The sequence below is a fragment of the Phyllopteryx taeniolatus genome, chromosome 6 (assembly GCF_024500385.1).
Source record: "Phyllopteryx taeniolatus isolate TA_2022b chromosome 6, UOR_Ptae_1.2, whole genome shotgun sequence".
In the NCBI taxonomy this organism is placed as follows: Eukaryota; Metazoa; Chordata; class Actinopteri; order Syngnathiformes; family Syngnathidae; genus Phyllopteryx; species Phyllopteryx taeniolatus.
Window position 1 is genome coordinate 24026471 of NC_084507.1, and position 22323 is coordinate 24048793.

The following is a 22323-nucleotide window of genomic DNA, read 5'->3' on the forward strand; positions in this document are numbered from 1 at the left end:
AAGTGAGTTGAATTGAGTTCACTACCACCATACAGCGCTCGTATCTCAAGTTTCCACTCGCAAGTAGGCCTGTCACGATCGCAATTTTTTAGGACGATATATCCATCCATCCATTTTCGACCGCTTATCCGAGGTCGGGACGCGTAGGCAGTAGCTTTTGTGCCTCCCGAGGGACACGGTCGAACGCCTTCTCCAAGTCCACAAAACGCATCTAGACTGGTTGGGCGAACTCCCATGCACCCTCGAGGACCCTGCCGAGGGTGTAGAGCTGGTCCACTGTTCCACGGCCAGGACGAAAACCACACTGCTCCTCCTGAATCTGAGATTCCACTTCCCGACGGACCCTCCTCTCTATCACCCCTGAATAGACCTTACCACTGAGGCTGAGGAGTGTGATCCCCCTGTAGTTGGAACACACCCTCCGGACCCCAGTCTGCCAATCCAGAGGTACTGTCCCCGATGTCCACGCGATGTTGCAGAGGCGTGTCAACCAGGACAGCCTTACAACATCCAGAGCCTTGAGGAACTCCGGGCGAATCTCATCCACCCCCGGGGCCTTGCCACCGAGGCGCTTTTTAACCACCTCGGTGACCTCAACCCCAGAGATAGGAGAGCCCAACTCAGAGAACCCAGACTCTGCTCCCTCATAGGAAGGCGTGTCGGTGGAATTGAGGAGGTCTTCGAACTATTCTCCCCACCGGCTCACGTCCCGAGTCGAGGTTAGCAGCGCCCCATCCCCAATATACACAGTGTTGATGGTGCACTGCTTCCCCCTTCTGAGACGCCGGATGGTGGACCAGAATTTCTTCGAAGCCGTCCGGAAGTCTTTCTCCATGGCCTCAACGAACTCCTCCCATGCCCGAGTTTTTGCTTCAGCGGCCACCAAAGCTGCAGGACTCCTTCTTCAGCTTGACAGCATCCCTCACCGTTGGTGTCCACCAACGGGTTCGGGGATTGCCGCCACGACAGGCACCGACCACCTTACGGCCACAGCTCCGGTCAGCAATCGAGGCGCGGAACATGGTCCACTCGGACTCGATGTCCCCCACCTCCCCCGGAACATGAGCAAAGTTCTGTCGGAGGTGGGAGTTGAAACTCCTTCTGACAGGGGATTCCGCCAGACGTTCCCAGCAGACCCTCACAATATGTTTGGGCCTGCCACGTCGGACCAGCATCTTCCTCCACCATCGGAGCCAACTCACTACCAGGTGGTGATCAGTTGTCAGTTCTGCCACTCTCTTTACCCGAGTGTCCAAGACATGCGGCCGCAACTCCGATGACACGACCACAAAGTCGATCATCAAACTGTGACCTAGGGTGTCCTGGTGCCAAGTGCACATGTGGACACCCTTATGCTTGAACATGGTGTTCGTTATGGACAATCCGTGATGAGCACAGAAGTCCAATAACAGAACACCGCTCGGGTTCTGATCGGGGGGCCGTTCCTCCCAATCACGCCCTTCCAGGTCTCAGTGTCATTGCCCACATGAGCATTGAAGTCCCCCAGCAGAACAATGGAGTCCCCAGCGGGAGCGCTCTCCAGCACCCCCTCCAAGGACTCCAAAAAGGGTGGGTACTCTGAACTGCTGTTTGGTGCATAGGCACAAACAACAGTCAGGACCCGTCCCCCCACCCGAAGGCGGAGGGAGGCTACCCTCTCGTCCACCGGGGTGAACCCCAACGTATAGGCGCCGAGCCGGGGAGCAATAAGTATACCCACACCTGCTCGGCGCCTCTTACCGTGGGCAACTCCAGAGTGGAAGAGAGTTCAACCCCTCTCGAGAGGACTGGTACCAGAGGCCTAGCTGTGCGTGGAGGCGAGTCTGACTATATCTAGTCGGAACTTCTCGACCTCACACACCAGCTCGGGCTTCTTCCCTGCCAGAGAGGTGACATTCCACGTCCCTAGAGCCAGCTTCTGTAGCCGGGGATCGGATCACCAACGTCCCCGCCTTCGGCCACCGCCCAGCTCGCACTGCACCCGACCCCTATGGCCCCTCCCACAGGTGGTGAGCCCATGGCAAGGGGGACCCACGTTACCCTTTCGGGCTGTGTCTGCCCGGGCCCCATGCGTGCAGGCCCGGCCACCAGGCGCTCGCCTTCGATCCCCACCTCCAGGTAGGATGATATTTTTTCCCAAAAACTATCATGGTAAATGATACTATCGTTGTTGTTGTTTTTATGCCACAAATACAATGATATTGGAGCAAACTCATAACTTTTAATTATAAAGAATATTGAACATTGGCATTGAAATGTAAAGCAATGAATATAATATCTTAAATAAACACAACAACAATACATTTAAAAAATATGAATAAAACTGACTCAGGCTCTGTTCACAAACATTTTACTTAAACAAATATTATACATTTGGCACAGAGGTTTAAAAAGTCCCATTAACCCACTAAAGAGGCCAAAAAATGTCTTTTAAATTTGACAGACCACAGAGAAGAGTGTTTTTAAAAAGCCTGCCAAATTTAAATGCATTAGAAAAAAATCACTGTGTATGTAAAATAAGGCTCGAGCTGCAGGACTATGTGGGCGTGGGTGTGTCCGCTGAAGGCACTGGAAACGAGCCTTTCACCTGTCAATCAAATACTGTACGTTTGGTGTATTCAACCACTGGCTGAATGTGTGCCGTTGTGGTTATGGTCCATAGTTAACTGTGTGTGTGCGTGCGTGTTATGTGGGGACTAAAAAACATAACTCCGAGCGAGGCGCTGACGTATTAAACAACGTCAGAGGACAAAGATGTTATGGGGTCAGTTAAAATTCATATTTGCATTGTTTATTTATGTAACACATGCACGTCATTTCCAGCAAATTGTCTACTATAGTTTAGCTAAAAATTAGGTTTGAATACACGTATTGAGCACTCCCCGAACATACCCGAACCTCGAGACACCGGGGTGTAGTTACTCTATCCACCGCAAAGGCTACCGGATGTGACGTTGCAATTGCCAAACAGCGCGCTACACTCTATACGCAATGGCGAGCAACATGTTGGAATATGAGGAGGAGGAGTTCGACGTACAGGAGCACCCGATCTTTGCATCATCAAACCGTACGTTTGAGCCGATCAGGAGGTCGGCAACCTGAGGGTGACGACGACGAGCAGCCAAGTAGCAGCTGTACAACAGAGAAAGAGTGGCCACTGGGCTGCGCAGAGCAGATTGGAAATACAGACTGGTATGTTTGTGCATCCCATAAATCCATAATTTACTTGCTCCAGCATCCTCACTTGTTGATAGAAACGTCGTCATGAATCAAATATAACAGGCATGCTCATGGTGTCAGACAGTTGAAGCATGCTCCTCGAGAGCAGTGATGTTTTGGGGCTGTCGCTGGGCAACACAGACTTTCAACTCCCTCCAAAGATTTTCTATGGGGTTGAGATCTGGAGACTGGCTTGGCCACTCCAGGGCCTTGAAATGCTTCTTACGAAGTCACTCCTTCGTCGCCCGGACGGTGTGTTTGGGATCATTGTCATGCTGAAAGACCTAGTCACGTTTCATCTTCAATGCCCTTGCTGAAGGAAGGAGGTTTTCACTCAAAATCTCACGATACATGGCCCCATTCATTCTTTCCATTACACAGATCAGTCGTCCAGGTCCCTTTGCAGAAAAACAGCCCCAAAGCTTGATGTTTCCAACCCCATGCGTTTTTGGATGCAACTCAGCATTCTTTCTCCTCCAAACACTATACCAAACCTTTTACCAAAAGGTTCTATTTTGGTTTCATCTGACCATATGACATTCTCCCAATCCTCTTCGTGATCAGACAAATGCTCTCTCGCAAACTTCAGATGGGCCTGGACATGTACTGCCTTAAGCAGGGAGGGGGACACGTCTGGCACTGCAGGATTTGAATCCCTGGCGGCGTCGTGTGTTACTGATGGTAGCCTTTGTTACTTTGGTCCCAGCTCTCTGCAGGTCATTCACTAGGTTCGCCCGTGTGGTTCTGGGATTTTTGCTCACTTTTCTTGTAATCATTTTGACCCCACGGGGTGAGATCTTGCGTGGAGCCCCAGATCGAGGGAGATTATCAGTGGTCGTGTATGTCTTCCATTTTCTAATAATTGCTCCCACAGTTGTTTTCTTCACACCAAGCTGCTTACCTATTGAAGATTCTGTCTTCTCAGCCTGGTGCAAGTCTACAATTTTGTTTCTGGTGTCCTTTGACAGTTCTTTGGTCTTGGCCGTAGTGGAGTTTGGAGTGTGACTGTTTGAGGTTGTGGACAGGTGTCTGTTATACTGATGAGTTCAAACAGGTGCCATTAATACAGGTAACGAGGGGAAGACAGAGGAGCCTCTTAAAGAAGAATTTACAGGTCTGTGAGAGCCAGAAATCTTGCTTGTTTGTAGGTGACCAAATACTTATTTTACAGAGGAATTTACCAATTAATTCATTAAAAATCAGATATGATTTTCTGGATTGTTTTATTTCTCATTTTGTCTGTCATAGGTGAGGTATACCTGCGATGAAAATTACAGGCCTCTCTCATCTTTTTAAGTGGGAGAACTTGCACAATTGGTGGCTGGCTAAATACTTTTTTGCCCTACTGTATATTACTTCCTTGACAGCTGTTACTACTTTCCTATTAATCAGGGCTTTGGTGCCATCTAGTGGTATCTTAGGGTTACATACAAAAACAGAATTTTTTAGTGACCAGCTGAGGATTGGCTTGCGAAAAGTCCAGGATGTACCCCGGCTCTCTCCCGAAGTCTGCTGGGATATGCTCGATCACACCCGCCACCATAGTTTGGATGAACGGCACCGTATAGAAGATGGCTAGATGGAGGTTCCACAGAAATGTTCATGAGTGGCTTACCTTTCATTTTCTCTTGTTTTTGAGCGCTGGCTCTGCTTGTCTTTTCTCCAATTTCTGGAGGTTCTGACTCAGTCCCCTCGAAGGTGCTTATTATTTCCGGGATTGCATTCGGCTTGAGTTTTTTTTGTTTCTCCAACCAAAGCCCTTCATCTTCAAAGTAAGAATCATTGAAATGATCACTGCAAATGACACTCCACTTGGTTGGTCCATCCAACTTAATTCTTCAAATTTTGCTAGTCAATAAAACTATTCAGGTTGAAGACATCAAGAACACGCACTAATGTCCTTTGTCGCTGACGTCAGCAGGCTGATATGTCAAAAACGCAGGTTTTGACCTCAGTGTGGGCGGGCCACAAATCCAAACACAAAAACCAAACTCTATCATCAGAAAACAAGCCTAAAATTACGACCGAGTGTATTTTGGGGGGATTTTTTTTTTCTTTAGACATCGTTTCTAATTCAGAACGCTGGAATAAGGGCCAATATTCACAGCATTAGATAGGTCCACCAATAAACTCGTACAGGTCAAACTTCCAAGTTCTCCAAGTCCGTGACATCACGGCACACAGCCTTACTTGGCCTTAAAAATGCCACTTAAATAGCGCAAATGGAACATTGATGGTGAGAAGAGCAGTGTGGGCTGTAGAGTAGGTCATGTGCTTTAGCCATCAATTGTTGATTTTCTGAATTTCTTTGTTATGGAGGATAAGAGAGGCCTTTGAAGTGGTCATTCCATGTTTCTTAGGAACTTCCACAAGAATGGTGGCCCCTTGTCACATTACTACTTGGAATGTCAAAAACATTTGTTGTTGCGGTTGTTATTTTTTGACGTTGTCTCATCACTGAAATCAGATCCTGCACGCTCAGAGCAGAATCTAGATATGCTTCTTAAATCCTGCAGAATACAGGTCCAGTTATGAGCAGTCATTTACAACAAATGTTGTCAAAATTGATCATGGTCAGCAATATCTGTCACGAAAGAGCAAATATTTTCCTGTCTCCAGATGTTAGTGACCACCCCAGAGAAGTGGGACGTTGTGACAAGAAAGAGCGTCGGAGATATTGCTCTATCCCAGATCGTACGTCTCCTAATCTTGGATGAAGTTCACCTTCTTCATGAAGATCGAGGACCAGTACTGGAGAGCCTTGTGGCCCGGACCATCAGACAGGTATAGGACCGCGTTATTTTCACTAAGCTGTTTTCCCCTGAATGTTTCAGAATCCTGCATTTTTATTTTTATCTTCGGAAAAATGTGTACATTTCCCCGTTGTGGGACTATTAAAGGTTATCTTTGAAATAAAATTATACTAGTTATGGCAGGCCACATGAAGAAATAACTTGCTGGAAAATATTTACTATTAACTGCCTCTCAAATAATTCAAATAAATCAGTAAAGATGCATTCAAAAATTGATAACTTAATATTTATTTTTTGAAAACTGCACAAAAATCAGGACATACGTGTTTGCAATTGACAAAAAGAGAGAGACTGCTACATACAGCATAGTAGCTATGGCACTTCACCTGAGCTAAAGTGTTTAGCCTCATTTTTGGCCTGTTCCTAGCAATAAAAGAGCACAAAGCAAGCATAAGGTCAAAGGAATTAGCGTTGACCCCTGAGACACGCTTGACTCAAGGCACAGATCTGGGGAAGGTTTCACAAAATCATTTGCTGCTTTGAAGTCGAACAGTCCTTTGGGAATAATACTTCACTTCGTGTGTGTCGCTGAGAAGTGATGTAATCAGGCAGCGCCTTCGTATTGACTGCCCGCCAGACCGAGCGTAAGTTTTGCCACCAAGCTTTTACGTCCAAGCTGTGTTTGTTGCTACGTGTTCCAAACAGAAACGACTAAGATGGCTACCGACTCGCTCGCGCCTTCGCGGAACCTGCACGTCGGTTATTCGTCTTTTGGGGAAAACTCAAGAGAAACTGACAACTGCCATGAGTCTCATAATGCCGCTGTGTCCCGCCCGCTCCAAAAGGCAAATGTGGAAGCAGGCAAGGAGTTTGTCTCCCTGAAACAGCAGGGGATTGAACTACTGCAACAACAGCACATTTTCACTGCACTACTTCACCAACAGCAGGAAAACTTGAAAGGCTTTGTCACAATAATCATGGACTCAAAAACAAACAAAAAAAAAACTAACTAGAAAAAAAAAAAAAAAAGGACGATGCAATTTCACTGGAGATAAGGGACGTAAGCGCAAGCTATCTTCCTGTCTATCTAACAGTCAAAAATCCATAAATTCCACTTGAGTGGAAAGTTTGAAATTTAGCAACAAGGGAAGGAAAACATGCAAATAAGAATAATTTTTTTTTTGGGTAAGTTAAACATACAAACACATTTTTGAAAAGGCCATACTACAGCATGTGTCTCATGGAGGCACTAACGCTGTTGAGCATGACCTCCAGCGGCCTCTCTAACCGCTGGTAATGGGTCGCGGGGCGGCTAATCTCGTTTTTTTCGCCGCTGCCTAGCACCACAAAATCCATGGGTGCCAGATGGCACGACATGTTGCCCAAAGAACACAAAAGACATTACACTTCAGGGAAGATCAATATTTTTGAGTTGTGGACATAGTTTCATGGCCAATTGCATGCTTTACTGCTAGAACAGGGTGAAGTTATTTATGAACAAGGAAGTGGGAATTGGTGGCCGAGGAGCCCCCCGACATGCGACGGGCAACTGTCCGACGGCCGACAGTAATGCTTCTCCGGCGGCTTCTCCAACTGCTGTCCAGCGTGCAATGACCTCGCTTTGCTGCTGCTTCGGATGTCTTCGGATGACATGTCGCACTGGTACAAGCATAGGGTCAAAGGAATTAGTACAATTTCACTGAATTGCCACTGCATGGAATAAGGGCGCTTGGTGTTTATATAGTGGGTTATACGCCCCAGGCTTGTGACATCACGGGGCCTGTTTTTAGCCCCACCCACAAAATCAGAAAAATGACATGGTGAAAAGGAGTTTTCCGCCATATATCAACAATTCAGTACGATGTTGTTCTTCAAATATCTTGAATGTATTGACAAACAAAACACTAAAATGAGCTTCGTTGCACTTTAAGAACAGAAGACTGCAGACTGACCTGCTGTAGTTTGCAGATTCAGCAGTACATCTATAACACAATCCCAGTCTGCACGTTGGAAGGATGTAAAACATCAGATTCAAGGCCTTACCAATCATTCCCAAAGCAGATGGAGAAAAGATTTGGCCAGTTTTGGCTCCCCGCTTATTCATAGAAGAGAAGCAATAGTGGGGTTTCGAAATGTTTACAGTGCAAACAAAGACATTCAATTCGTAACAAGTCTTTTGCAAATGGCCATGCGATGATGTATTTGTCATTGTTTACCCGACAGAATGTTTCATGTCAGTTGATGGCATTTTGGCAGATTTGTCTCCAATCAGTATGTCAGATTACTGTTCAATCAATTTACTGATGAACCATTTAAATCTGGTGTGATATGTATTCTCGATCAGTTAATACATGTTGACGTATTTGTTTGATGTTGAATTTAATTGGGGAAAAAAACAATAACAGGAAACTACATATAGTAATCCTAAAGTCTCAAGGGGAAAACATTGAACCATCTGTATTTATGCCTCTGTCACAATTTCTTTCTCCTCATTACTGAAATTCATTGTTGTTTTTTGTTTTTGCCGACCAGGTGGAATCCACACAGAGTATGATTAGGATTCTGGGATTATCAGCCACTCTTCCCAACTATCTCGACGTGGCCACCTTCTTGCATGTCAACCCGTACATTGGCCTCTTCTTCTTCGACCGTCGTTTCAGACCGGTGCCGCTCGGACAGACCTTTGTTGGCATTAAATCTACTAACAAGGTAAACGAATAATGATCGCAATGCATTTGGTAACCATTATGTAAGGGTTTACTTTGATATAATGTATAGTAATGTGTTTTAGAAAAGTCAGAGGACAAAGATGTTATGCCTTCTATAATTTTCCAAACCTTTTCCAGACCTGCTGACCTTAATGTGCTGTCCACATGAACCCCGTAAATAGCATTCTTTTTTGTAATCTAAACTGGGTTGTCTTTCATTGTAAATGTGACTGTTCCTACACAAACACCATTTTTATGTGATAATTGTGCAGCTTGTATGGAATCAACATGCTTTTGTAACTTCAGATATTCACACAAAAACATGAATCAAAAGCAAATGTATTGTTTTTAATCAGTATCCCCAGAAACCCCAAAAAACATTCCATTGTGCAGCATCCTCCCAGAAGTTCTCCTCTCTTTCCCCGTCTCCGAAAACCTTTTGTGTCTTTATCATTACAATGACATTGGACACAGGTGGCAATGACATAGGGGATTCTGAAAGTGTTCCTAAATTCAGGGGAGTACAGACTCCAGGTCACGACACCTGTTAACAGAAAAACAAAACAGTCAAATATATCTGTATAGTATCACACACTCACTCACTCACTCACCCACCGTCTAGCCAGTGAAGGTGTGCTTCATTGTGGAATGACTGACTATAACCCAAAAACGGGTGCAGATCAGAGCCAGCCCACAGATCCTCATCCTGAAGAACAGCTTCAATGAAGATAGTCCTCAAAATGTAATCCGTCAGCTGTGAACATGCAGCGTTAATTATGAATTAGCTGATATCCAATATTATCCTCTTTGAACAAGGATAGTATCATAGGAAAAACATTAACATTTGGTAGCCTTCAGATTTATTTTTGCACATGATTCTCAGATAAAGAAGTGTCAAGTGTCGATTTGTCTGATGACGAGCCAGTGAGTGTGTGTTAGCAGCTCATAAATGTGCTTCACTTCCATAACTTGAATACAATAATATTGATGCATGCCTGAAAAATGGGACCGACCACTCCCCGGGAGAGGAATAGACCATACCTTGACTGCCCTGAATCAAAGAGGTTTGAGGTTCCTTTAAGTGAATGGGATGCATATTACATTTTGGACATGTATGTACAACAATGGCAATTTGCCAGCCCCAGACAATCTTAATTAGGGTCTGTAAAATATTATCCGTAACTCTTACCATGTAAAGCTCATATTTCCTCTTCCTGGAGATGCGGAAGACCGGTCGCAGGGATCCGCAGGGCATCTGAGCGCCTTCGCTAGTATAATGCGCAAATCTGCGACCATACCTGCAAGTATTAATTTAAAACGTTTACAAAACACGCTGCCCCATAGTCATACTATATCTTCAATGTTTAAGAGACCAGTTTCAATCTCCAGGTTCTCCAATAAGATTGTGCACCACCACCTACGCAGATCTGGCATGTCATGCTAAAATAGCATAAGTACAATACATTTTCAGTAGGCCACAAAAAGGATTGTACTTGGCCCATAAATTAAGATTATACAAATGAGATTATACATCCTCAGTCTTCATGCGTGAGAAGAAAGAAAGAAAAAAACAAAAAAAAGGACAAAAAAACAGGTAAAAGGGGCTGGGGGTGGAATAACGAAAGGCAAATTAAACATGTTATGGTGACATACACTATATGTGTAGCAGCATCATACTTACACCTGTAAAATCAAATGGAACCCCCATGACAGTATACGAGGAGTAGTTCAAAATGTACAAATACCACAATTCCTTGTGTATAATGCGCACCCATGTATAATACGCACCCCAAAGTTGACCCCAAAATTCTGGAAAACCCTTCTACCTATGTATAATGCATTTTTACAATGCATCATTTTGCTTCTACCCATATGATCAAAACATGAAGCATTATCTTTATTTTGTTCGTTTCTTCAAATAATTATTCTTGTCTGCCAGTGTGCCAGTTGTTTTCGCAATAATGACCCTGTGTTGAGTAATTTTCAGTGAATAGTAAATCTACTGTATATTGCTATACAAGCTGTAAAGTGACTATTATAAAGCATATCCAAGTTTCTTTTCAATAGTATTATCCTTGTATACAGGGTGATTGAAAAGTAACTCCCTATTGTATAATACTTACAATGTATTCATATGTTGTAATATTTTTCAAAACTCCATGCAATACACTTTCTTCTCATGTTCATTTCTTGTAACAATTATAGTTCAGTTACAAGTACTTAAAAATGGGGATTTACTTTTCAAGCACCGTGTTTAACAAAATAGTATAATACAAAAAATGGTTGCTGAGATTTAGGGGTTTGTGGGCTACTGTATATCGCAATAATTAATTGATTCATTCAATTGCTGTTTGACGTGCAGCCTCTTATTACTCATCAAACTGTATGAAAAGCTGCCATTAATAAGAACAGAACATGACTTTTGGGACATGAATTGTGCTTTTTCTATTCTGTTTAGATCCAGCAAATTCATGACATGGAGGAAGTTTGCTATAACAAGGTTGTTGAACAAGTCAAAGCAGGTCATCAGGTAATTTATCCAAGCTGCATGTATTTACTTGAATGTCCAAGATACTGACCAGCCACAATTATGAGCACTTGAACAAACGAATGCTATCCCAAAGCAAAGCCGTATCTAAAACAGACAGAGAATTTTGATTTTGTTGTTGTGGTTTGGAAAAGCGTTCATACCGCTTGAACTTTTTCACATTTTTCCACTTTACATCCGCAAACCTAGATGTTTTATTCAGATTTTATTTGCTTGACCAACACAAAGTAGCACATATTTGTAAAGTAGAACAGAAATGATATATAGATTTCAACATTTTAAGCAAAGAAGTCTGAAAATTGTGGTGTGCGTTCGTATTCAGCGCCCCTGCGTCAAATGCTTTGTAGAGCCACCTTTCTCAAGTTTCAAGCTTTTGCCACAGATGCTCAATGGGATTTAGGTCTGGACATTGACTGGGCCATTCTAATACATGCATATTCTTTGATCTAAACCAGGGATAAGCAACTTATATGATGTTAGGGCCCACAATGTTTTGTCAGCGCTAGCAGGGGCCCACATGGGACGGCGATTTCCTTGGTCGAGTTTTCTCTTACCGCAGCTTTTCGCCAATCGGTCATTACTCTCACAGGTATGTATTGGCAGATAGGACAGGGAGGTCGATGTCGTCCGCATATTTGTATGTCTGGATTACTTGGGTTGTTCCCAACATCTGGTGAAATTTTCATGCCAATAGCACCTTTGGAAATATATTTAGGGAGAAAAATGGTGACGTGTTAAAATACTTACTTCAGCCGCTGTATTCAATGCCACAGGTAATGGTGTTCGTCCATGCTCGTAACGCCACAGTGAGGACAGCCATGGGGCTGATAGAGATGGCTAAGAACCATGGAGAAACATGTGTCTTTCAACCAGACCAGGGTCCAGACTACGGCCAGTGTGAAAAACAGGTACGAAGCAAATCAGTATTGCATGCACTTTGTTTGTTTATCTCTACCATAATTGTGTGTGCGTGTACATGTGCACTCGCCTATGTTCGTATATGGTGCAGAAGAGTGATTGCGTTCGGGTAATTACTAATCTATGCACTGTGAGAGTATACCGAGATGGAGCTCTACTCTCTCACAGAAGACGGTCAGTCGAACTTACATTTCCATATTTAAATCACTTGGAGCAGAAGCCAAAGTGAGAGATTTCGTTCCCTGGGACTGAGCCATGATTGCTGTGTCTCTAATCTCCCCTCTATGTAAAAGGAGTATGTATACAAATCAGATGACTTTTCTTGCTTTCCAAAGCTGGAAATAGAGACAGAAGATTATGTTGAGCGACTAAAAATTGGGCCTTGTTGCCTGATTAGTCTTTGAAACTGAATTTCAAAAGCAATTGAAAATAAGTATTTGGTCACCTCCAAACGAGTAAGATTTTCTGGCTCTCACAGACCTGTAACAGACCACTGTATCGAGGGGATACGTTACAGACCCGCTCACAATTGGTGAAATATCGGTGATATAGAGAAGACGATTTCAAAGAACATTTTAAGCTTCAGCTTTAAGAAATGTTCAACTTATTAAAACACCCTTTTAAAAACACATTGTAAACATATTAGAACACAGTTATTTCACTGTCTCATTCACCACACACACACGAAAATAAATCCATTTTAAGTCTGCACTCCAGCCCGGTGGGCTTTAGCCTCCATTTGGAGTCCTGTGGAAGAAAGAAAAGCCCTTGAGCATAACCAGGTCACAAGCCCCACTGTCAGTCTTTAGATGCGTTTCAATCTGTGTGAGTGGCAAGTTAGCAGCAGATTCTGTTGAAATATAAAATCTTCCTACACCTTTTTTTCAATCGTGTCGTCGTCAAAATTCTGAAAAGAACATAAGCAGCTTCATTTTTTTTCCTCCTTCACACTAACCGCTAATCTCTTTTGATTAAAATTTTAGATCCATCGGTCCAGAAACAAGCAAATGAAGGAGATGTTTCCAGAAGGTTTTGGGATCCACCACGCAGGCATGCTGCGGGCTGACCGCAATCTAATGGAGAGTATGTTCTCTCGAGGGTACCTTAAGGTGCTTGTCTGTACTGCCACCCTGGCCTGGGGAGTGAACCTACCAGCCCATGCTGTTATCATTAAGGTTATTTTCTATTTTCTTACTTTATACTTTTTACTTGTTTTTTTATTTTTAGCTACAGTGGATATTAAAAGTCCATACCCCTGTTCAAATGCTAGGTTTTTGTGTATAAAAAGAGACCAAGATAGATCATTTGGAAACTTTTTGCGCAGTTACCTTTAATCTGCACTATTGAAAAAAGTGAACTCTTTTCAAGAGGGAAGTAAAAATAAACAAGCAAGATACATTTGGTTGCACAAGTCCGCATACCCTCTTATAAATGGGGATGTGACTGTTCAAAATAAAACAATCACATTACAACACCTGACAGGAGTGATGGGTCCGGCAACACCAATGCGTCAGCGCATGTTCCGAGCCCTTAGGACGAAACCACGTGCCGGTGCGTGTATCGCTTTAAGAAAGTCACGTGTCCATACAGCTGCCGTTGGCGGACACCAGAATCAGAATCATCTTTATTTGCCAATTATGCCCAAAAAACACACAAGGAATTTGTCTCCGGTAGTTGGAGCCGCTCGAGTACGACAACAAGACAGTTAATTGACAGAGAACACTTTGGAGACAGAAAGACATTGACAAAAAACAGTCACTGAGCAATAAAGGGTTGCCAGTTATCTGGTAATGCCGGTACATTATTATTATTATTTTTTTTTTACACCAACGGTGAGGGATGCCGTCAGACTGAAGGAGGAGTCCTATCGGGCTTTTTTGGCCTGGGGACTCCTGAGGCAGCTGATGAGTACCGACTGGCCAAGCGGAATGCAGCTTTGGTGTGGTCACTGAAGCAAAAACTTGGGCATGGGAGGGGTTCGGTGAGGCCATGGAAAAAGACTTCTGTACGCCTTCGAGGAAATTCTGGTCCACTATCCGGCGTCTCAGGCGTCAACATTATGTATAATGTAACCTCCTCAATTCCACCGACACGTCTTCCCATGAGGAAGCAGAGTCTGGGGTTTCTGAGGCGGGGTTGAGGTCACGAGGTGGTTAAAAAGCTCCTCGGTGGCAAGGCCCCGGGGGTGGATGAGTTCCTAAAGGCTCCGGGTGTTGTGGGGCTGTCCTGGTTGATACGCCTCTGCAACATCGCGTGGACATCGGGGACAGTGCCTCTGGATTGGCCGTCTGGGGTGATGGGCCCCATTTTTAAGAAGGGGGACCGGAGGGTGTGTTCCAACTACAGGGGGATCACACTCCTCAGCCTCCCTGGTAAGGTCTATTCAGGGGTGCTGGAGAGGAGGGTCCGTCGGGAAGTCAAATCTCAGATTCAGGAGGAGCAGTGTTGTTTTCGTCCTGGCCGTGGAGCAATGGACCAGCTCTACACCCTCGGCAGGGTCCAGGGTGCATGGGAGTTCACCCAACCAGTCTACATGTGTTTTGTGGACTTGGAGAAGGCGTTCCACCGTGTCCCTCGGGGAGTCCTGTGGGGGCTGCTTCAGGAGTATGGGGTCCCGAACCCCCTAATACGTGCTGTTCAGTCCCTGTACGACCAGTGTCAGAGTTTGGTCCGCATTGCCGGCAGTAAGTCGGACTCCTTTCCGGTGAGGGTTGGACTCCGCCATAACCTTTATGGACAGAATTTCTAGGCACAGCCGAGGCGTAGAGGGGGTCCGGTTTGGTGGCCTCAGAATTGCATCTCTGCTTTTTGCAGATGATATGGGTCTGTTGGCTTCATCAAGCCGTGACCTCCAACTCTCACTGGAGCGGTACGCAGCCGAGTGTGAAGCGGCTGGGATGAGAATCAGCACCTCCAAATCTGAGACCATGGTCCTCAGTCGGAAAAGGGTGGCGTGCCCTCTCCAGGTCGGGGATGAGATCCTGCCCCAAGTGGAGGAGTTCAAGTATCGTGGGGTCTTGTTCACGAGTGAGGGAAGAATGGACGAGGCCGAAATGAGTTACCTCCGCAGGGTGTCCGGGCTCTCCTTTAGAGATAGGGTGAGAAGCTCGGTCATCCGGGAGGAGCTCAGAGTAGAGCCATTGCACCTCCACATCGAGAGGAGCCAGATGAGGTGGCTGGGGCATCTGATTCGGATGCCTCCTGGACGCCTCCCTGGTGAGGTGTTCCGGCACGTCCCACCGGGAGGACACCCCGGGGACGACCTAGGACACGCTGGAGAGACTACGTCTCTCGGCTGGCTTGTGAACGCCTCGGGATCCCCCCGGAAGAGCTGGATGAAGTGGCTGGGGAGAGGGAAGTCTGGGCGTCCCTGCTAAAGCTACTGCCCCCGCGACCCGACTTCGGATAAGCGGTAGAAAATGGATGGATGGAAGGGCTGGTTGTTTGTTTGTTTGTTTGTTTGTTTGTGCCCTGCAATTGGCTGGCAACCAGTTCAGGGTTGTACCCCGCCTCCTGCCCGATGACAGCTGGGATAGGCTCCAGCACGTCCGCGACCCTAGTGAGGAGAAGCGGCTCAGTTAATGGATGGATGGATGATTAGAATACATGACCTGCCAAGAGAATACTTTTGAAGCTACTCAGTATATATTACACAAGTATATTCAGTCAATGAATGTCATTTGAATAGACACATTGCTCCATCTTGTGATCGGGCCGGTGGTCGCTTATCGTTTTTTTTTTTTAAATCAGTGATCGGCCCCAAAAATCCTGATGATGTAAAGCCTACTGAGAACCCGGAGAAAACCAAGGCAAGCACGGGTAGAACATGCACACTACATAGGAAGATCCAAATTCCCAGTAACACTTTTAATATCCACGGTATGATACCTATTTTCTTGTACATCCAGTTTAATCTTAGCTTAAATGCTTCAATAATTTAGCGGTATATTTTGTGATCCCAGGGGACACAGATTTACGATGCCAAGCGTGGTACCCTGGTGGATCTGGGCATCCTGGACGTGATGCAGATCTTTGGCCGTGCAGGACGCCCACAGTTTGACAAGAACGGGGAGGGCACCATCATTACGACCCATGACAAGCTCAGCCATTACCTGACCCTGCTCACCCAGCAGAACCCCATCGAGAGTCAGTTCCTTGACAGCCTGGCTGACAACCTCAATGCTGAGGTCAGTCTTGAAATGTTCTTTGGAATAACACTGTTCTTAGTTTGATGTTTTTATGAGTTTTGTTTGGTTGTATTCATTCAATGCCAAATTCAAACCTTTGAACGTTGCACTCATCGAATTGAATATGGAACAGCATTGATCCTGTTGAAATGGATAGCTCAACAAAATACAACACATAAATCTAAACCGCATATCCCATTTTGACCAGAATTGTATGAAAACAGTATTAGCATATTTTGAAAGAAAAAGTGACATTTCAAATGGACAATATTCCAAAAAGGTGTGATGTGTGAAATGGAAAGGCCTGATTTAAATGTGTATTTTCCGACATTTAAATACATTTTTGGATCATTCCATCTGCGCTCCTCTGGCAGTTCGCGGTTCTGTCAGAAAATTCGGAAGGGGGCAAATACTTTTTCACGGCATTCTCTGTAGGTACAGTAAATATAGCGCATTTAACATCAAAACTTTTCAGTTGAAAATGTGTCCCTAACAACTGGTACATCACCTACACATTTTCTAATTGTATTTTTGCACATTCATACGTAGATAGACACCCAAGGAATAGTCAACGCTCCATCAAGAGAATGAGTTCCATGGAAAGATGAGGCCTTTTACCTTTCTCTCCGTAGCTTTGTCCTGTGCCCATCCGATGGTGACAGAGACCAGTGGTTTTAGTCATCTTTTGTCTCTCGCTGCTGTAGATTGCTCTGGGAACAGTCACCAATGTGGATGAGGCGGTGAAGTGGCTCAGTTACACTTACCTCTATGTGCGCATGAGGGCTAATCCACTTGCATATGGTATCAACTACAGGGCCTTGCAGGTTTGTGATCTCACCTAATATCAGAAATGTCCCCCGTCACCAACATACTATATATATATACTGGAGTCAATGTACTCATTTATCTTATGTAAACATTTGAATTAGGAAAGGTTCAGCGTCATTTTTTTCAGGACAAAAAAGCCTTTGGACGTTTCAGATGGATCCCTCCTTAGAGCTGTACAGAAAAGAACTGGTGGTCGATTCTGGCAGGAAGTTGGACAAAGCCAGGATGATCCGCTTTGAAGAGCGCACAGGCTACTTTGCCTCCACTGACCTGGGGAGGACATCCAGCCACTTCTACATCAAATACAACACTATCGAGGTAGAGAACTGCAGCTGAACAGCAGCAAGAATTCATCTCTTCACAAATACGATGGGCCAGGATGTTGAATTCCGGTCTAACTTTTTCCTGCGTTCACAATGGAAATGAATGGTGTGGCAATTGAAAGTCATTTTGGTGTAATATCAAATCCGAATTCAGTAGTTGTTCCACTGGTAATTACAAAAATGACACATGGTGCTAAGAAAATGCTGTTGTTTAATGCCTCATTTGATTGTCTTAATATGATAATGTGTCTATTCTAGCACTGTGACTACATTGTGCGTCGTCGTTAAGTTCCATATTTGAATGAAGAACCTTTTTTCTGTTAAGACATTCAATGAACATTTCAACTCTCAGCGGACAGAAGCGGACATCCTCGGTATTGTCTCCAAGGCTGAAGAATTTGAACAGCTCAAGGTAAGCTGTGGTTCTTAAGAAATTCATTCCTGCAAAAGGCGCGACTCCAGCTCAATGGGAATCATACTTACCGTGGGCCGAACAACGAAGAAAACAACAAAATCATTGACTAAAAACAAATACAAATGTCTTTTTGTCCTCACCCAGCCTGATACAGAACATGCTCCATTTGGACTTTTCTAAATTTTCCATTCAAAACTCTTTGGAGTTTATCCGATTTCTAGTCAATCGGTGGTATGTAGAGCGTAAAGGAGAGAGGTGCACAGTACCCTGCAAGTGCCACTGTGCTGCAGGTCATTGTGGAGGATGCCCACTTTCCCATGTGAACAAAATGAGCTCTGTTCAACGCAAAAGGTGAGAGTTCACATTCACTCGTTGCACCGTTCCCAAAACGACTCATGGGTGCTTCTACTAAATACACCGCAAAGGGTCTGAATATTTCAGTTTTTCCTAAATCTGCAAAAATGTCAACAATTCTGTTTTTTTCTGTCGGTACGGGGTGCTTTGTGTACATTCATGAGCTAAAAAATGTACTTCAATGATTTTAACAAATGGCTGCAATATAACCAAGAGTGACAAATTGAAGGGAGTATGAGTACTTTCCGTACCCACTGTAGCATCTATTTCTTTCTGTATTTTTTAAAATGGATTTCTACCTTCAAAGAAATCTTTTTATCATTACGGCTGTCTTCAAATAATTTATTTATTTATTTTTTTATTTTAAATTCTTCCTGGAGATTATTCAATCTTTGACCTATAGTTTTTTTTTTTTGTTGTTTTTTTTAATGTGCCGTTGTAGAAATTCTTTTCCCTCTCTGCCCTGCCTAAAGCGCGTCCCATAAGATCGCTAGTGACACCTCTCCTAAATCATTGAACTCTAGATCGTCTGTAATGCTGTCTTTCATGTTCTACACTACAAGAGTCATTCAGTATGTTAGTTCCATTTTCATGAAGTATTCTTCCTGTTCCGCTCTCATTTAATGATTCATGGAAATTGGACTGTGCTCTGGCCGGTCTACCGTTGCTCTGCTGTTATCTTTTATTTTGAATTTATCCTTGCTAAACAAAAAAAAACAAAATGTCTAATGTTGAATATATAGAGAATGAGTAATATGTATAGTCTATATTTGTTGGGTAAAATTCTCGCCATGTATCTAATTCGCTCATAAGTTCTATATATATTTTTTGAAATTAGAGGATTATTCTGTGTCACTGGACCTGATGAGTTTAACCTGATACTGAACCCCCCCCCCACAAATTACTGTGCCCTGAGTTTGTCATCATATCAAAACCACTTCGATAGAATCCCCATTTGCTGCCTTACATTCTTTTGGCGGGCCCATTTAATCACCTCTTCTTTCACTCTGAAGCTTAGAAACGTAACTAAAATTGACCTGAGCTGGGCTCCAACAGGAGGCTTTGGTGCCATGGCACGGTATCTGCAGCGCCTCGGCATTGGAAAATCCCAGGTTCTCAACGAGCAGTTTTCTACAAAGGGAATGACTTGCTTCCGCCCCTTCGAGTACTCTGTATATACGGACGCTCTCCCTTCGCGAGCGACCCTCTCGATCCGTTAACTTAAGCTGACGTTGCTCCTGTAGCCTAAGCATTTCAGTCATAACTTCCTCAGCACTTTGTATCCTCTCCTCACTTCGTTTATTCTTGAGTTCCCTGCTAACAGTATGTCTAGCCTGAAGTCACGTATATCTTTCAAAATTGTGCTAAGGCTCACCGGTCCTCTTTAGCTGTGTCATCCTGGCTAGCCTCTGAGGGGCTAACATTAGCAGTCGTGTGTCGCGCCGTGTTTGGGGCCTTTTCTGGTTGAATCAAGTGCTATTTTACCTTTCCGTCTTAAAGCCATCTTCCACATTTACTTAAATAGCATTTACTTCGGGAGCTTATTCTGAATTGATTGGCTGGAGACTTTCTCTTATGCTGCCATTTCTGGTGACCCGGAAGTGGAACTCTGATTTCATTTATTAAGGAAAAAAAAACAATTCAAAGTTACCTGGCCATGTGTGGAAGAAGTAATGGCCCCCTAAACCTAATTACTGGTTAGGCCATCCTTAGCAGCAACAACTGAAATCAAGCGTTTTCTAGAGCTGGCAATTAGTCTTTCATATCTCTGGAGAGATATTTTGGCCCACTCTTCCTTGCAGAATTGTTTGAATTCAGCAAAAGTTTCGGGTATTCGAGCATGAACAGCCTTTTTAAAGTCATGCCACTGCATTTCAATCAGATTCAAGTTCGGTCTTTGACTAGGCCACTCCAAAACCCTTTCCCATCATTTTATTTTTTAAGCCATTCCGAAGTAGACTTGCTGGTGTGTTTTGGATCGTTATCCTGCTGCAGAACCCAAGTGCGCTTCTTCTTGAGGTCACAAACTGATGGCTGAACATTCTCCTACAGGATTTTCTGTTAAAGAGCGAGAAATGGTGTACGGAAGTCACGGAGCTCAGCACACATTGCAGCCCGCATTTGGAGTCGCTGTTTTTGAACTGTAAGCCATTCTACTCTCCGTGTGAATTTGCATCATTCATCCTGGCTGGCGTTTACATCCCGCCTCAAGCTAACACGAACGCCGCACTGCTAATGCTCACCGAACAAGTCAACGAAATTGAAAAAAACCACCCGGACTCATCCTTCATTATTCTCGGGGACATTAACAAACCCAAGCTCAACCACGAATACAATACAATACAAAATACAAGCAGCACATCGACTGTCCTTCCAGGGAAAATAACATTTTGGACCACTGCTATATACTACGCTAAAAAACGCATACCGTGCTATACCTCGTGCAGCACTGGGCTCGTCTGATCACTGCTTATTTCACTTAATACCAACATATAGGGAAGAACTTAAATGCGCAAAGCCTACGGTGAAAACAGTGAAAAAGTGGACCAATGAAGCAAAGATGGAACTTCAAAGCTGTTTAGACTGCACAGACTGGAGTGTCTTTGAAAATTCAGCTGGCAGCCTGGATGAATATGCGGACACTGTCACATCCTATATCAGTTTCTGTGAAGATGTGTGTGTACCAACAAAATCATTTTGCACATTCAACAACAATAAGCCGTGGTTCACTGCCAAACTTAAGCAGCTTCGCCAAGCCAAGGAGGACGCATATCAGAGCGGGGACAGGGCCCTGTATGATCGCGCTAGAAACCAGATGACTTAAGAAATTAACATTGCAAAGAGGAAATATGCAGCAAAGTTGGAAAAACAGTTTCGCGCTAACGACTCTAAATCAGTCTGGCATGCATTCCAATCGCTGACAAATTACAAGCGACGATCCCCCCCAAGCTGAGAACAATAGCACACTAGCCAACGAATTGAATACCTTCTACTGCAGATTTGAAAAGGACACTTTCACTTTCAAGGCCCAGCAGAGGATGTACTTCATGCGGCTTCTGAGACAGCACGGCCTGTCACAGGAGCTGCTGAGGCAGTTCTACACAGCGGTCTCTGTATTCTCTGTCAATTGACTGTCTGTTGTCGTACGAGAGCGGCTGCAACTACCGGAGACAAATTCCTTGTGCGTTTTTTGGACATACTTGGCAAATAAAGATGATTGTAATTCTGATTCGGGTTAATGGTTCCATCAATCACAGCAAGTTGTCCAGGTCCTGAAGGAGCATACCAGCCCAAGACCATCACACTGCCCCCACCATGGTTAACTGTTGGTAGGATGTTCTTTTTCTGAAATGCTGTGCTACATTTACGGCAGACGTAACAAGACACAACCCTTCCAAAAAGCTTGGATTTCATCTCGTCAGTCTGTATAATATTCTCCCAAAAGATGTTTTTTTGCAAAAGTAAGACAAGCCTTTGTGTTCTTTTTGGTCAGCAGCGGTTTTCGCCTTGGAACTCTGCCATGGATGCCATTTTAGCCCAGTCTCTTCTTCTTGTGTCATGTCATGAACCCTAACCTTAACTGAGGCAAGGGAGGCCTGTAGTTCTTGAGAAGTTGTCCCGAGTTCCGTTGTGGGTCATTGCTGTTCTCTTGGTGTAGGCCGGCCACTCCTGGCAAGGTTCACCACTATCCTATGTTTTCTCCATGTGAAGATAGAGGTTCTCCCTATGGTTTGCTTGAATCCTAAAGCTTTAGAAATGGCTTTTGTAAAGGCTTCTTTATACTCGCGCGGACGGCGACCGCTCTGACGTCACTGCAGCTATCTGGCGCGTAGTTTGCCTTTATACTCTAGTGCAAGCCACGCGTGCAGTTTTGAAAATGTACTGCAGTTCACCTCCAAGTCGAGGGTGTCGCTACTGCTGGTATTGGCTAGGACACCACAGGGTGGAGTCTTTTGTCTGACTTGATTTTTGTCAGGACAGATTCTGTGCTAACCAGTGAGCTGCCATCATTGATCTAATGAATTGAAAAATGTCTCATGTTACGAAGAGGCGAATTCCATGATTACATT

General features: G+C 44.3%; 1 protein-coding gene across 6 annotated transcripts in view; it reads left to right on the forward strand.

The window, feature by feature from the left end:
• Positions 1-22323, forward strand: part of ascc3 (activating signal cointegrator 1 complex subunit 3) — a 116979-nt gene that overhangs the window by 36616 nt on the left and 58040 nt on the right. For 5 of the 6 annotated variants that reach the window (XR_009788806.1, XM_061775442.1, XM_061775444.1 and 2 more), the window contains exons 11-19: positions 5839-6003; positions 8505-8681; positions 11139-11210; positions 12002-12136; positions 13130-13321; positions 16109-16333; positions 17038-17157; positions 17315-17479; positions 17810-17896. Coding sequence is in view for 5 of the 6 variants with exons in the window: in XM_061775442.1 (XP_061631426.1) it covers positions 5839-6003; positions 8505-8681; positions 11139-11210; positions 12002-12136; positions 13130-13321; positions 16109-16333; positions 17038-17157; positions 17315-17479; positions 17810-17896 (1338 nt within the window). In the remaining variant the exon portion in view is untranslated. Of the gene's footprint in view, positions 1-5838; positions 6004-8504; positions 8682-11138; positions 11211-12001; positions 12137-13129; positions 13322-15896; positions 16026-16108; positions 16334-17037; positions 17158-17314; positions 17480-17809; positions 17897-22323 lie in introns of those variants that run through there. The other variant, XM_061775447.1, reaches the window with a different exon arrangement.